Raw genomic sequence first — 17,637 nt, 5'->3', positions numbered from 1 at the left:
TCGGATCTTCTGTCCCCCTTTTTCTCTGTCCTGTCCCCACTTGTTCTCTCTCTCAATAAATAAACTCAAAAAAATTTTTTTAATAAAAATAAAAATCCTATATTCCATGATCCTGTATTCCTCTGATCATAACCTGTTACTCCACCAGCTCCTCCATTTCCATGAATTAATCCGTCACATTTGCTCTTCAGTCTCATTTAACCTACCTATCCGTTTAACCAAGATTTCCCAACCTTGCCTCTACTGTCATTTTGGACTATACAATTCTTTGTTGTGAGAGGCTATCCTCTGCACTGTTAACATGGTTGGCAATATTCTTGGCTTCTACCCACTAAACGGTTATAACACAGCACCCTCTCCCTCTCCCTCGCAGTTACAAAAGCCCAAAATATCTCCAGACACTGTCAAATATCCCTTAGAGAGTAAAATCACCTTGGTTGAGAACCATTGCTTTAATCTTACCCTTTTCTCCACATGAACCACCTTCTCCTTGCTCCATAATCTGCCTTTACTTAGTCCCGACAGCACTGTCAGCATTACCACTGACAATGCTCTCAAGACTTCTACAGCTGCTCTACAAACCCAACACCTTCTCTATTCCTCACAAGGGCAGGAGAGCACTAGCAAAGACCACACTCTCTAGCGGACTGGGAGCTCATGATCTCGAACCTTACTGACTCTCTCTGAAATCTTTCACACCCCTGATTTCCACTCCCATTCCCTAAGGCAGCTTATCTTAACCTCCTGCTCTGGGCCCCTACCCCACTTCCAGCCATAAGGCAGCATGTTTATCTGAGAAAAACCCAGGTTCTCAGGCAAATGCTCCAACTCTTCCATAACAGTTATAAATTCATTTATACCTGTATTCTCCCACACCTCATTTTCTTAATGTCTCAGGAAAAAGTATCCTAATTCCTAATCCTTCTACTTTTGCTATGGATCCCATCATTTCCTCACACAGGCCTTCCCTTACCATCCTCCAATATAGGTCCTATTTGTGATTCTCTATTATAGCACCCTATTTATTTACTGCATAGCACTATTCACATGCTTAATTATTGTGTTTATTTATTTAATTGCCTGTCTCATCCATGAGAATGTGAAGGGCATGGATCCTATCCAACATGCTCGGTGTTATACAACCAGCATTAGGTATTCATTAATATCTGTTGGATGAATCAGCTCATGAATCTGATTTTCTGTTTAAAGGAACTTACTCTACCATCTATCCCCCTGTGTCTCTTCCATCACCAATTTCTCCCAAAACACTGGCTCCCTTCAACACATAAACATACTTATTTAGCATACATTTTAAATACATAAGCATACTTATTTAAAATACAAAAAGCCCTCCCTCAGTCCAATGCCCCTTTCTACCATCCTCCATCCTGCCATCCTATTATAGCCAAGTTCCTTAAAGTACAGTCACTATTGAAATGCCTTACCTCAATTGACCCTAATCTGGCTTCCATCCCCAACACTCTACTAAAATTGCTCTTTCCAAACTCATTAATGGCTGCCTTGTTAAAAAGTCCAATGGGTAAATTTCAGGCCTATCTCACTGACCTTTCAGCAGCATGTGACTGTGACAACTGTGAGAACTCCCTCCTGCCTTTTTTGGAATGTATTTTTCCTCCTCCTCCATCTCTTCTGTCTCTCTCTTAAATGTTGGACCTTACCTGTGGCTTCCATCCTTGGTCTCCTTCAATCTTCTTACTCTCTCTGGGTATCCACATGCTCCCTAGATAGTGATGGCTTCAGTTACCCACCTCCAGCTCTGACCTCTGCTGAGCTCCAGACTTCCACAACTATCTGCAACCTGGAATTTTCCTCGTGGGTGTCCCGTCAATCCTTCAAACTCAACCAAAACTGGTATGGTACCTAATTCAAATTCACACCTCAATCCAACACTCCGTCCTCACTCCCTTGAAGCCCTCATCATTGCTTGCCTTGTTAACTGACACAGTCTTAGGCCACTAAATATCTGAATCACCTAACTAACTATTCTTCCTCTGAATCCTTACTCTCTAAGTTTCCTTAAATTTTTTGGCTTCCCACAGAGTTTTCCTACAGGGAGATAAGGTGCTAGTCACACCAAAACAACCATTCTGAACACATTCTATGTAATTATGTAAAAGAATAAACTTGGTTTATGTATCAATCATAGTGGCTTATCTAATTACCATCTTCTTCTGAAAGATAAAACCATTCTTTGTACAAAATCTGGTCTCTGACATGGATTTAGATTGCTGGTCTCCAGATTCATTCAACTATTCTACAAGAGAAATATCACCTTGTAAGGCCTTTTTGTTGGTCAATCAGCTTCTCCTAGTGATACTACAACTTCAGAGTGCGTTTCTTTACCAATACTACAAATACTGTGAATACCTTTTCAAATGATCCCAGGGTCTCAGTCATCTTTCTTCAGAAAAACTCTACTATGTCAAGAATGGTGCCTCGAATCAACTTCATGCTTGGCCCAACCAAACACATGATCAGAAAGACTACCTCTTTGCTTATTCTGAACACACACTTCTTTTTGTGTACTCTGGTATACACAGTGAGCTACCTAAATCCTCCTAAAAGTCGTTTTTACATGTATTAGTGCTACTCAATTACATATCCTCCATCCTCTTACTAACATGTGTGTTTCAGATACAACTTCACATTCATCCCAATTAATGTTGCCAGTTGATGCTCCATGTTTTCAAATTCTGACAACTAGTACACACTCTCCCAGTTTCACTATCCTTCCTCCTCTCCCAGACAGTAATCATGTAAGGTACCTGATTATAAATGGTTTGGTGTAATTTCAGTCCTCTTTCATGAAGCTGCAACTAGATAATAGAAATAAGTTTAAGTATTTGAGAAAAAAAAGATCAATATTTCCAAAGTCTCCCCACAATCTCATATATTTTCCCCCATTACATTAGATTAACATAGTTCCCATTAGCCAAAATTAGTGCTATACAAGTAAGAAATCTGGTCAGACCTTTGGGTAGAAACACTCAAGAGACTTAATAAATCTAACCCATCAACTGTCCCAAGGGGATATTAGAAAAATATTAAATAATGATAAGAAGGATAAAGAAGAAATGGTTAACACTACCTCCCCCTAAAATATACCCCCCCATCCAGGGGCCTGGAGGAGGGATGTGACTTGGTATTATAATAGGTATAAGTTGTACCCTCTATGTTTCAGTATATGGGTGAAAGCTACCAGAGAGGCCCAAAGAAAAGCACACCTGCCATACAAAGGAATGTGTGCCTTTGAGTTCTGTGATGCCACCAACACATTCCTGAAAGTGAGCCTAAGGAATATTCAGGGGTAGGGGGGGTGTTCAGAAAGCACCCAAACCAACATTAGCCATGAACTTTAAAAAAAAAAAACAAACAAACATACAAGGGGCACCTGGGTGGCTCAGTCGGTTAAGCATACAACTTCAGCTTAGGTCATGATCTCACAGGCCACGAGTTTGAGCCCCACATCAGTCTCTGTGCTGACAGCTCAGAGTCTGGAGCCTACTTCAGATTCTGTGTCTTCCTCTCTCTCTGCCCGCCCCTCCCTCCCTCCCTCCCTCCTTCCCTCTCTCAAAAAAAAAAACATTTAAAAAAATTTTTAATGAAACAAACAAATCAAACTGTCACCCTCTGATTTCCATGATCATGTTTACCATGGCTTTTATAGCTGCTGTCCTGACTCGTGGGTCTTGGTCAATGAAGTAATCCCCTATAATCTTCTGGACATCTCTGACAGCTAGGCCCTCTCCATCTTTTGTGACACTTTTCTCCAAAGAGCCAAGATTGCCAAGTAATTGCAGGCATTTATTTCTTACACCATGGGAGGTATCTGTGAGGTGCTATGAAAGGAAAAGAGAGAACAAAAGGACAGGATTAAGATAGCTTAAAATAAATAAAAAACCAGAAACAAAAGTATTATATCAGCTTTAGGAATGACTCAAACACAACATTCTCACCAGTCTCTCTAGTATCATGTTACTTGAGTATGTATCATCATAAAGATGAGTCCTTAGAAAATAAGATTCTCTGTATTCCCAAGAGCTAGCACTTTGCCTTATAAAGAGAAGGTACTTTATTTACTTTTTAAAAAAATTGTTTAACGTTTATTTTTGAGAGACAGAGAATGAACAGGAGAGGGGCAGTAAAAGAGGGAGACACAGAATCTGAAGCAGGCTCCAGGCTCTGAGCTGTCAGCACAGAACCCGATGCAGGGCTCAAAACCATGACCCATGAGATCATGACCTGAGCCGAAGTCAGACACTTAAGCAACTGGGCCACCCAGGGGCCCTGAGAAGGTACTTTAAAAATGGCCCCCAAGGGCATCTGGGTGGCTCAGCTGGTTAAGTGTCTCTTGGTTTTTGGCTCAGGTCATGATCTCACAGTTTCATTAGTTCAAGCCCAACCTCAGGCTCTGCACTGGCAGCACGGAGCCTACTTGGGATTCTCTCTCCCTCTCTCTCTCTCTCTGTCCCATCCCTGTTTGTGCTGTTTCTGTCTCTCTCAAATAAATTCATAAACTTTTAAATAAATAAATAAATAAATAAATAAATAAATAAATAAGGCCCCTAAACTGCATTTTATTTGCTATCAATACAAAAACAAAACAGAAATGTGTAAGTTTTTAAAGTTTTTAATATCCATATAGAAAAATGCAAAAAGGTTAAGTGTACAGCTCAATGAATTTTAAACAAATGAATACACACATATAAAAAGCACCCAGATAAAGGCGCCTGGGTGGCCAACTTTGGCTCAGATCATGATCTCACAGTCCGTGAGTTCGAGCCCCATGTCAGACTCTGTGCTGACAGCTCAGAGCCTGGAGCCTGCTTCAGATTCTGTGTCCCCCACCCTCTCTGCCCCTCCCCTACTCATGCTCTGTCTTGCTCTCTCAAAAATAAAGGTTAAAAATTTTTTTTAATTAAAAAAAAAAAGCACCTAGATAAAGAAACAGAACAGGAAACCCCTCTTGGTCCCCCCCCCCCCATAAACTACTCCACCACCATAAAAATTAGCCAATATCTTGACTTCTAACACCTAGATTTATTTGGCCAATGTTTTTTTACTATAATTTTATTTTTTTTCAGTTTTTTAAATTTTATTTTTAATTTTTTTAAATTTACATCCAAATTATTTAGCATATCGTGCAACAATGATTTCAGGAGTAGATTCCTTAGTTCCCCTTACCCATTTAGCCCATCCCCCCTCCCACAACCCCTCCAGTAACCCTCAGTTTGTTCTCCATATTTATGAGTCTCTTCTGTTTTGTCCCCCTCCCTGTTTTTATATTATTTTTGTTTCCCTTCCCTTATGTTCATCTGTTTTGTCTCTTAAAGTCCTCATATGAGGGAAGTCATATGATTTTTGTCTTTCTCTGACTAATTTCACTTGGCATAATACCTTCCAGATCCATCCATGTAGTTGCAAATGGCAAGATTTCATTCTTTTTGGTTGCCGAGTAATACTCCATTGTATATATATACACCACATCTTCTTTATCCATTCATCCATCAATGGACATTTGGGCTCTTTCCATACTTTGGCTATTGTTGATAGTGCTGCTATAAACATGGGGGTGCATGTGTCCCTTCAAAACAGCACACCTGTATCCCTTGGATAAATGCCTAGTAGTGCAATTGCTGGGTCGTAGGTTAGTTCTATTTTTAGTTTTTTGAGGAACCTCCATACTGTTTTCCAGAGTGGCTGCACCAGCTTGCATTCCCATATTAAAATTTTAGACAGAGGGCAAGTGGAGGAGAGGTGCAGACAGGAGGAGAAGGGAAGGGGGAGAGGGGAAGGGGGAGAGAGTGAGAGAAAGAAAAAAAGAGAAAGAGAGAAAGAGAGAAAGAGAGAGAGAGAGAGAGAGAGAGAGAGAGAATCTTAAGCAGGCTCCATACTCAGCCTGACATAGGGACTTGATCCCACAACCCTGGGATCATGAACCAAGCCAAAATCAAGAGTTGGTCGTTCAACCAAATGAGCCACCCAGGCGCCCTATTTTGCCCATTTTTATACTGTGTAAAATCAACCAGTGTCTGGCCTCTCTTGCTTAATATTATGTTTGTAAGATTCATCCATAGTATGGCATATAGCAATGGTTCCTTCATTTTCATTACCATATAGTATTCCATTTGTCAGTACACCACAACCCACTTTTCCGCTCCCATACTGATAGACATTTGGGTTATTTCCAGTTTTTGGCTATTCTAAATAATGCTACCATGACTGTGGTAGCTTGAATGGGGCTTCTGTTGGATATATAAGAATGGAGTTGCTGGGTCACAAGCCATGTATACATTCAGTTAATAACAAACTGCCAAATAGTTTTCCGAAGCAGTTGTACTACTTTAACTAATTTACACTTCCACCAGTGACACTTGATGTTCCAGTTGTGCCACATCCTTGTCAACACTTAAGTACTGCCAATCTTTTTCATGTTAGCTCTTCTCACCAGTATTTTTTTTAATTTACTTATTTTTTTTTTAACTTACATCCATGTTAGCATACAGTGCAATAATGATTTCAGGAGTAGAATGCAGTGATTCAACCCCCACGTATAACACCCAGTGCTTATCCCCAAAAATATCCTCCTTAATGCCCCTTGATCATTTAGCCCATCCCCCTACCCACAGCCCCTCCAGCAACCCTGCTTGTTCTCTTTTGAGTCTCTTAAGTTTTGTCCCCCTGTTTTTATATTATTTTTGCTTCCCTTCCTTTATGTTCATCTGTTTTGTATCTTAAATTCCACATGAGTGAAGCCATATTTGTCTTCCTCTAATTTCTCTTAGCATAATACCCTCTAGTTCCATCCACATAGTTGCAAATGGCAAGATTTCATTCTTTTTGATTGCCAAGTAATACTTCATTATATGTACATATACACCACATCTTCTTCATCCATTCATCTGTCGATGGACATTTGGGCTCTTTCCATACTTTGGCTATTGTTGATAGCGCTGCTATAAACATTGGGGTGTGTGTGCTCCTTCGAAACAGCACACCTGTATCCTTTGGATAAATACCTAGTAGTGCAGTTGCTGGGTCATGGGTAGCTCTATTTTTAATTTTTTGAGGAACCTCCATATTGTTTTCCCGAATAGCTGCACCAGGTTGCATTCCCACCAGCAGTGCAAAAGAGATTGTCTTTCTCTGCATCCTCACCAACATCTGTTGTTGTTTGAGTTATTCATGTTAGCCATTCTGACAGGTGTGAGGTGGTATCTCATTGTGGTTTTGATTTGTATTTCCCTGATGATGAGTGATGTTGAGCATTTTTTTCATGTGTCTGTTAGCCATATGGATGTTTTCTCAGCAGTATTTTTTTTTAATTTTTTTTTCAACGTTTATTTATTTTTGGGACAGAGAGAGACAGAGCATGAACGGGGGAGGGGCAGAGAGAGAGGGAGACACAGAATCGGAAACAGGTTCCAGGCTCCGAGCCATCAGCCCAGAGCCTGATGTGGGGCTCGAACTCACGGACCTCGAGATCGTGACCTGGCTGAAGTCGGACGCTTAACTGGCTGCGCCACCCAGGCGCCCCATTATTTTTAAAGACATAATGGCTGGGGCGCCTGGGTGGCTCAGTCGGTTAAGCGTCTGACTTCAGCTCAGGTCACGATCTCACGGTCCGTGAGTTCGAGCCCCGCGTAGGGCTCTGGGATGATGGCCCGGAGCCTGGAGCCTGCTTCCGATTCTGTGTCTCCCTCTCTCTCTGCCCCTCCCCCGTTCATGCTCTGTCTCTCTCTGTCCCAAAAATAAATAAACGTTAAAAATAAATAAATAAATAAATAAAGACATAATGGCTATATCTCGTATAATGCTACTGAAATAAGCTATTTGCATAATATACAAATGTTAATACAAAACAAGTATCTTTAGATAGTCCCTTCAAGTTCAAATTTTCCAGGTTTTTCTATCTATAAAATCACTGGTTTGAAATCACAACAGTCTCTAGAAGTACCCTCAGTAAACACCCATTTCTCTTCTCCTGCCTTAATCTGCCACTCCCCTATTTTACAGGACTATAAGGATTAAGTGATATGTCTAAAAAAACCTGATAATTTAGAAGAGCTAAACACTCCTGACATCCACTCAATCCAGAGCTCTTTTCCCCCATTCCGCTGCATAAATTACTTCATGATTTTCAAAACTGTGCTATGTCCAGAGTTGAGCATCTGTACCTTAAATATTTACAAAGCTCCACAATACCTGTTTTCCTTACATATATTACTCCCAAGTACCACTAGTCTCCAGCATGAAGAATTGCTCAGATTTCCAATTACTGCATGATAAACATACTGATCCTAAATCAATAACCAATTCTTATGATTAGCTAACTAGGCTGCAAACACTTCGTGTAAATAATACCCACACACACAAAACTGAAGAAACAGGAAGATGTATCCAATAAGTAAATATATCATAGCTGATTCCAGGGCTAGAGTAGGGAAAGTACAAAATGAGCCTGGATTATTTTGTTGTGCCAGAAAGAAAAGAAGTATTCAAAGAACAAGAGAAGTCAAAAGAACACAGAAGCCAGCTTAAAAGGGTTCCCACTTGGCCGAATCAGGAAATCGGAACATCACAACAAATAATTATAGTAACAGACTACCACCCACTGAGCAAACAAGTAATCGGAGTTCATAACTGATACACACAAACTGAAAGTTTGATGACAGAATGTTTACAATGTCTAAAGTGCCACCCCACAAAAACACTTACTCATTTCAAAATGAGAGAGTAACTTTATAGTGAAGCAGTGTGACAGACACTATCTTAACCAAGTGATCAAAGTAAACATCATTAGTACTGGGACAAATCAAAATGGTGTAGCACCTAACAGGATGCAGTAAGAAGAGTATCTTGTCTGTGATTATTTGTTTTAATATTTAGTTATTTCTGAGAGAGAGAAGAACAGAGTGCAAGTCGGGGAGGGGCAGAGAGAGAGAAAGACACAGATCCAAAGCAGGCTCCAGGTTCTAAACTGTCAACACAGAGCCCGACGTAGGGCTCGAACCCATGAACTGTGAGATCATGACCTGAGCTGAAGTTGGATGCTCAACTGACTGGGCCATTCAGGCACTCCTCTGATTTTATTTATATATATATATATATATATATATATATATATATATATATATATGTGTGTGTGTGTGTGTGTGTGTGTGTGTGTGTGTATGTATATATATCTCAGATGCGTGTGTATATATATATGTGATGTATATACATCAAATGTACACACGTCTGATATATACATATATATACGTATGTATGTATATATTTTATTCTGAGAAAGAAAAAAAATGTGAGTAGGGGAGAAGTGGGGGGAGAGAGAATATCTTAAGCAGGCTCCATACCCAGTGCAGAGCTTGATCTCACAACCATGAAGATCATGACCTGAGTGGCCAGACACTTAACTAAGCCACCCAGGTGCCCCTTGTCTGTGATATTCTTTTTTTCTTTTTTAATTTATTTTTTATTTGAGAGAGAGACAGAGAGAGGGCACAAGTTGGGGGGGGAGAGAGAGAGAAACTCAAGCAGGCTCTTGATGCAGGGCTCAAACCCACAACCCTGGGATCATGACCTGAGCCAAAATCAAAAGTCGGATGCTCAACCAACCGAGCCAACCAGGCGCCCCACATCTGTGATATTCTTAGCAAAGGTGGAAAACTTGAATCTAATTATGAGGAAATATCAGATAAACCCTAATTCCGGAAGGTTCTATGAAAGACCTATCCCAATTTTCAAAAATGTCAACATCATAAAATCAAGTAAAGACAGGAGTTATACCAGATTGGAGACTAACGAGGTATGGTGACTAAAAACATAACATGTGATTCCGAACTGGATCCTTTTCCAATAAGGGACAGGAATGAAACAAACAGTGAAACGTGAATGAGCTATGAGGATAAATGGTAGCATATGCTGATGTTAATGTCCTGATTTTGATGGTCATATTGAGGTTTTGTCGAAAAATATCTTTGCTTGTGGAAAGCACACACTAAAGTATTCAAGCATAACAAATGGGCAACTTATTCTAAAATGGTTCACAAGAAAATAAAGTTCCCTATTATTATACTTGCAACTTATCCACAATTTTGAGACTTTAAAAATAACTGAACTGTCAGGGCGCCTGGGTGGTTCAGTCGGTTGGGCGTCTGACTTCGGCTCAGGTCATGATCTCACGGTTTGTGAGTTTGAGCCCCGTGTTGGGCTCTGTGCTGACACCTCAGAGCCTGGAGCCTGCTTCAGATTCTGTGTCTCCTCCTCTCTCTGCCCCTCCCATGCTCATCCTCTCTCTCTGTCTCTGAATAATAAATAAACATTTAAAAAAATTTAAAAAAATAATTGAACTGTCCACACACAAGAAAAAATAAAAACATACTGTTTCATAAACATTAGAAAAACAAGAGCGCCTGGCTGGCTCAGTTGGTAGAGCCTTCAACTCTTGATCTCAGGGTTGTAAATTCAAGCCCCATCCTGGGTATAGAGATTACTTAAAAATAAATAAAATCAGGGGCACTGGGTGGCTCAGTCAGTTAGGCATCCAACTTTGACTCAGGTCATGATCTCACGGTTTGTGGGTTTGAGCCCCATGTTGGAACCTGTGCTGACAGCTCAGAGCCTGAAGCCTGCTTCAGATTCCATGTCTCCCTCTCTCTCGGCCCCACCCCCAAGTGTGCTCGCTCTCAAAAATAAACATTAAAAAAAATTTTTTTTAATAAAATAAAATCAGAAAGACGGAAGGAAGGAAAGAAGGAAGAAATTACATTATGCATAAGAAAAGTGCATTTTAAGACCATTCAAAGAAAGAGGCAGCAATAGCTGAACCACACCCCAAACAGGTTCAGAAAATGCCTCCAGGAAGCATAGGAAGCTTTGCAGACAAAGTGGATTCCATAAATTGTTTCACATCTTGTCTGAGAGGCAAAATAGCAAAGCTGAATGAGCATGGACGGGAATCAGACAGACCTATTTGATTGCTGGCCCCGCCAGTTAGTATCTTTGGGATCTTCACTAAACCCCACAAGTCTTTAGAAATCCTTACTTTGTAAAAATAGGAATAATATCCCCTACCATGAAATTTTGTGGTGAGTACACTAAATGAACTCATTTAGGAATTACTGTATGTAAAATTAGCTAATAGTGTCTGGGATATAATAGACATTCAGTAAGTACAAGAGCCTACTGTAGTGCCTAGCACTTAGAATGTACTTAAAAACAAACAAACAAACAAACAAACAAACCTACTTAAGAAGAGAAGAGGTAGGGAAAAAAAGCGCAAGTGACGGCAGAGAAAATGGTGAAGGGTCAGAGGTAAGAGTGGGCACCTGGATGAAATAGGTCTGCTGACCTGGAAGACACAAACACGAACTTTCTAGTGATGGCTGTTTAACAACAGGGCAGTCTGTCATAAAAGGTAGTGAGCACCTATTAATGGCTCACATCAGAATGCTCCTGGAGAAGATTCCTGAATTAAGTGGGAACCCGGGACTTGGAGAGAAGCTATGTCCTGTGTGAACGTGGGGTGGGCAGGCAAGCTTACTTGGAGAAGAAAACAAAGGAAACCTGATGAAAAAGCCACTATGCTGAGGGTGGGGCTCTCAGATACAGAACTTCTCATTATAAAAATGGTTCACTCCAACACTGTGGCTCAGAGTTAATTCTTGCCTCCAAGTTATTTAGGTTGCAGAAATGTGAAACATACCCTGAAGTCCTCAAAATGCCTTATATATAGTAAAAGCTCAAAACCATCAATCAAAATAAGACAGTGAAACTGAGAAGTTAAGAAAAACTTACAGATAAGATGACAATGGCTGCCACTTAAAACAGGATATTTTTTAACAAACTATTTTAGTATGAAAACATCACTTCTCATAACTAAACTGTTGACTGAACCACCAGCAGCTGAAGATTGTTTCCACTGTTACAAACACTTCATTCAATTTTCAAACAACAAACTGAAATCTTCCAGCTTCTATTAAGGTAACCAGGCAACACTGCTGTATAACCAGCCTATTACTGCACACTGAATGTTAGGCTGAAAGAGAGCGGAAGTCTAAATCACACCCTCAGGGCAGCAATTACAGTTCTGTGATGTCCTTCCCATACAGGTCACTTCTTGCATCATGCCATCATCACTAATAGCTGCCTAGTATGTCTGCTCTGCAGATGATGCTATTTTGGTGTTATACCCAGGCCACTATAGTGACATCATTTTTATATTAATGGCATGAGTAAGCAAACCACTTCCCCAATAATAAGAGCAATCCATGTCAAAACCAGACTAAACCAGTTTAAAACTATTGCTATGGGGGAAAAAAATCAATGGTTAAGTGTATCAAAAAAATCTAAGAATGAAGTTTCTTAAGACAAAAATAACTTACTGATTCATTCAGTTTAATATGGATTGTGTTTAAGCATGGACAAAAATTCAGTGTACTTTGTATTAAAGTGATTTTTTTAAAGATTTTATTTTTAAGTTATCTCTACACTCAACATGGGGCCTGAACCTGCAACCCCAAGATAGAATCACACACTCCACCAACTGAGCCAGCCAGGTGCCCCATATGCAAATGATTTTAACAGATACCTTCTAACAAACCACACATAATAGTGGTTTGAATAATATTTTAAATGTTAAAAGGCTGTATGGTTCTATATGCTGCCTTAAGAATTTAATGTACTTTTGCCATAGAAACAGAGACTGGAACAAAAGGTGAGATGGAGACAAAGAAGAATTAAAACCAGGTTCTAAGAAAGCTTTATATGAAAAAATGACAAGATACATTTGTCCAGTTGGAAAAAATCTTCACAGATAGAAAGGAAAGCAGAAGATCTCCAATTTCAGTTGTATAGATGCTACATATAAAAAGAATATTAATTTCCTAGCCACATCTGTCAGCCAAATTTTTCATCTCTCAAATGAAGATTAGCTATACAATGTACCTCAAAGGGTTATTGACAGGATAAAATGAAATGAACATTGAAGAGTTAAGAGTACCTGAAGGCATGACTTTCTTCCTACTGTGAAACAAAAAATATGGCAGATTCATACCTTATATTTGAAAGACATACAAAGGAACAATTTGAACTTCAAAAAATAATAATGATAGGAATAGATTATAATATATTCAATAAAATAAGAGAGAGAGAGTAGGAAAGAAGGGAGGGAATGCTTTATTTACAGTAGAGTGTCAACTAATAAATACAGAAGAAGTAAGAGTTAGAAAATCATGATTTTGCAATGACCAAAGAACAACCAGGTCAGCAATATTTATTAATAGTCACTAAAATATTGAGTAAAAATATGATGGGGAAGAGGATATTTACATAATCTCAAAGTATCTCCCACAAATCACTTATTAATCACAGAAAAAATCTCTACAACAAAAAACCTGGAAGTCACTACCTTAACCAAGTACCAAAGTTAACAACATCAACGAGTCAAACTTCATCTGTGCCTCATAATATAATAAACTGAGAAGGAAAATTATTAGTTATGTGGTATCCCTGCCAAAATGCATAACCTGAATCTAAACAGAGGAATTATCAGACAAATACAGACTGCAACACATTCTAAAATAAACGGCCTATATTCTTCAAAAATGTCAAGCTCATGAAAGACAAAGATTGGCTAAGGGACCTTTCCAAATTAAAGAAGACAAGAGGCATGAAAACTAAATGCACTATGGTATCCTGGACCAGAAAAGAGAAATTTATATAAAGGATAATATTGGGACAATAGGTAGAATTTGAATAACGGTTGCTATTAGTATTAGTACTGTATCAAAGTTCAATCTCCTGATTTTCAGAGCTGCACTGCATTTATAAAAATTATAGCCTTCTTAAGAAACACACTTAAGTATTTAAATATTACTTTAGTGGAAATAGGCTTTATAACTGCAATTTACTGGTAAATGGTTCAGGAAAAAATAACATGTAGATACAAAACAACAGTGACAAAGTAAATGTGGGAAAATGTTAACTATTGGTGAATCGTGGAGAAGGATATATGGAAATCCTTTACATTATTTTTATCATTTGGAGATTAAGTTTAAAGTTGTTGGGGTGTTTGGATTTGGTCCCAATGCAATGCTTTCCTGGAATTCTCTGTTCTCACTGAGAGGCACCAGCATCTAATCTGACACAAAAACCAGAAACCTAGGAATCATCTTGAATAATTCCTTCACCTTCAACCCATCCTCAATCACTAAATCTCCTTAATCTAAATATTTCTGGGGCGCCTGGGTGGCGCAGTCGGTTAAGCGTCCGACTTCAGCCAGGTCACGATCTCGCGGTCCGTGAGTTCGAGCCCCGCGTCGGGCTCTGGGCTGATGGCTCAGAGCCTGGAGCCTGTTTCCGATTCTGTGTCTCCCTCTCTCTCTGCCCCTCCCCCATTCATGCTCTGTCTCTCTCTGTCCCAAAAATAAATAAACGTTGAAAAAAAAAATTTAAATATTTCTCAAACCTATACATATTTTTCCATCTTTCTATCACTTTAAATCAAATTACTATAACCTGTGAATTGGGATACAATACATCCTGACTGGTATCTCCTAGGCAATACTGGCCTCTTCTCCAATGAGTTCTCCATAACACAAGAAACTTCTTTATGAAATGCAAATCTGAGGTCACCTCTCTCCCTAGTGTCTACCCAAAACACTTTAATGGCTTCTCAACAAGACCTACAAGACCCTGCATCTACCCACATTGACTTAATCACTACTGCTTTGTATCTACATGTTATTTTTTCCTGAACCAGGTTCCTAAATGGTTTTTGGTCTCAAGATCCCTTTAAATTCTTTTTCTTTTTTAAAAAAATGTTTATTTATTATTTTTGAGAGAGAGATAGAGAAAGCATGAGAAGGGGAGGGGCAGAAAGAAGGAGAGACAGAATCCCAAGCAGGCTCTGTATTGTTAGCACAGAGCCTCATGTAGGACTGGATCTCACAAACAGTGAGATCATAACTTGAGCCAAAATCAAGAATTGGACGTTTAATCGACTGAGCCACCCAGAGGCCCCCATTCTTTTTCTTCCTTTTTTTTAAGAAATTTGTTAACGTTTATTTATTTTTGAGACAGAGAGAGAGACAGAGCATGAACGGGGGGAGGGTCAGAGAGAGAGAGGGAGACACAGAATCTAAAACAGGCTCCAGGTTCTGAGCTGTCAACACAGAGGCCAACGCAGGGCTCGAACTCACAGACCGCGAGATCAGGACCTGAGCCAAAGTCAGATGCTTAACCGACTGAGCCACCCAGGTGCCCCCCTTTTTCTTTTTTGATTGAAGTATGGTTGACACACAATGTTATTAGTTTCAGGTGTACAACATAGTGATTGAACAACTCTATACATTATGCTATGCTCACATGTATACCATCTGTCATCATACAGTGCTGTTACAATAACACTGAGTATATTCCCTATGTTGTACCTTTCATCCCCATGACTTATTTGTGCCCTAACTAGAAGCCTGTACCTTCTGCTCCACTTCAGCCATTTTTCTCATCCCTCCAGCCCCTACCCTCCAACAACCACCACTTTGTTCTCTATATTTATGGGTCCATTTCTGCTTTACTTGTTTGTTCGTTTGTTTTTTATGATTCCACAAATGAGTGAAATCATCTTGTATATTTCTTTCTCAGCTGACTTATTTCACTTAGCATATCACCCTCTAGATCCACCTATGTTATTGCAAATGGCAAGATCCCAACATTTCTATGGCTGAGTAATATTCCACTGTATATATACACCATATTTCCTTTATCCATTCACCTATCAAAGGATACTTAGGTTGCTTTCATATCTTGGTTATTGTAAACTACAATAAACACAAGGTAGCATATATCTTTTAAATCAGTGTTTTTGTTTTCTTTGGGTAAATACCCAATATTAAAATTATTGGATCGCATGGTATTTCTATTTTTAATTTTTTTGAGGAAACTCCATATTATTTCTAGTATATCTTTTATAACTCTGACTACTGGCTCATGAGTTCCTTAAAGGCTGAAATCTCATTTCTCCAAGGAAGATACACAGATGGTCAATAAGCACATGAAAGGATGCTTACCATAACTAATCACTAACCATTACAGAAAAGCAAATCAAAACCACAATGAGATGCCACTTCATACCCATTTGGGATGGCTATTGCAAAAGGAAGGAAGGAAGGAGAAATGGAGGTGGAGAAACTGGAACCCTGTGCACTGCTGGTGATAATGTAAAACAATACACCCACCATGAAAGACAGTATGGCAATTCCTCAAAAAACTAAAAATAGAATTACAATATGATCCAGAAGTCTCCTTCTGGGTATATAACTGTCATAATCTACATGAGCTGCCAAAATAAAATACCATAGGCTGGGGGTCTTAAACAACAGAAAGTTAACTTCTTCAGTTCTGGAGGCTAAAAATCTAAGATAAAGGTGCCAGCCAATTAGGTTCTCAATAAGGGCACTCTTTCTGGCTTGCAGATAACCATCTTCTTTGCTGTGTCTTCATATGGTCTTTCCTACATTCGTAGAGACAGAATCCTGGTTTCTCTTCCTTTTCTTATATGAACATTAGTCCCACCCTTACAGCCTCATCCATCTTAACTACCCCCCTAAAGGCCTCTATCTCCAAATAAAATCACATTGAAGGTTAAGAATTCAACATGTACATTTGGGAAAACACAATTCAGTCCACAATACCATAAGAATTGAAAGGAAAGACTCAAAGAGGCATCTGGACACCCATATACATAGCAGCTTTATTCACAATAGCCAAAAGGTAGAGGCAACCTTCAATACATGAAAGGATAAACAAAATGTGGCATATGCATATAATGAAATATATGTATGTTCCTCACAAAGGAACAGATTGTGACATGTTACAACACGGATGAATTCTGAGGACATGCTATAGACTATATGTTTGTGTTCCCCCAAAATTTGTATGTTGAAACCTAATCCCTGATGTAATGGCATTAGGAGGTTAGGAGCTTTAGGAGGTGATTGGGTCATGAGGGTGGAAATGACATTAATGAGATTAATGCCCTTAAAAAGACTCCAGAGAGCTCCCTTGTGACCTCCTATGAACCAAGAAGGAGGCTCTCAACAGGCACCAAATCTGCTGGCACCCTGATCTTGGATTTTCCAGCCTCCTGAAATGTGAGAAATTAATGTTTGTTGTTGAAGCCCATCCACTTTATAGCATTTTTGTTATAGCTGCCTGAACTGACCAAGAGTGAATTTTATGCAAAGAAAATAAGTCAGACACAAAAGAACAGATATTGCATAATTCCACTTATATGAAAAGGTAACTAGAATAATCAAATTCAGAAAGACGAAAAACAGAATGGTGGTTGCTAGGGACTAGCGGGGAGGGGAGACTGGGAAGTTTCAGTTTTGCAAAGGGAAGAGATGGGTGAAGGATGATGGTGATGGCGGCACAACATTAAGAATATACTCAATGCCACTGAACTGTACACTGTAAAATGGTCACAATGGTAAATTTTATGTTATGGGTATTTTTTATATTTTTAAAAATTTACTCAATTTATTTAAACAAAAAAAATTCAGGGCTCCTGGGTGACTCAGTTGGTTGAGCATCCGAATTTAGCTCAGGTCATGATCT

General features: G+C 39.3%; 1 protein-coding gene across 2 annotated transcripts in view; it reads right to left on the bottom strand.

The window, feature by feature from the left end:
* Positions 1-17,637, bottom strand: part of INTS4 (integrator complex subunit 4) — a 116,087-nt gene that overhangs the window by 62,931 nt on the left and 35,519 nt on the right. For both annotated transcript variants that reach the window (XM_047879205.1, XM_047879206.1), the window contains 2 exons: positions 3,675-3,860; positions 2,787-2,837 (listed from right to left, as the gene is read on the bottom strand). In XM_047879205.1, the coding sequence (XP_047735161.1) occupies positions 2,787-2,837; positions 3,675-3,860 (237 nt within the window). The remainder of the gene's footprint in view (positions 1-2,786; positions 2,838-3,674; positions 3,861-17,637) is intronic.

The sequence above is a fragment of the Prionailurus viverrinus genome, chromosome D1 (assembly GCF_022837055.1).
Source record: "Prionailurus viverrinus isolate Anna chromosome D1, UM_Priviv_1.0, whole genome shotgun sequence".
Lineage (NCBI taxonomy): Eukaryota > Metazoa > Chordata > Mammalia > Carnivora > Felidae > Prionailurus > Prionailurus viverrinus.
Note: the sequence above shows the minus strand (reverse complement) of the source record. Positions and strands in the feature narration are given on the sequence as shown.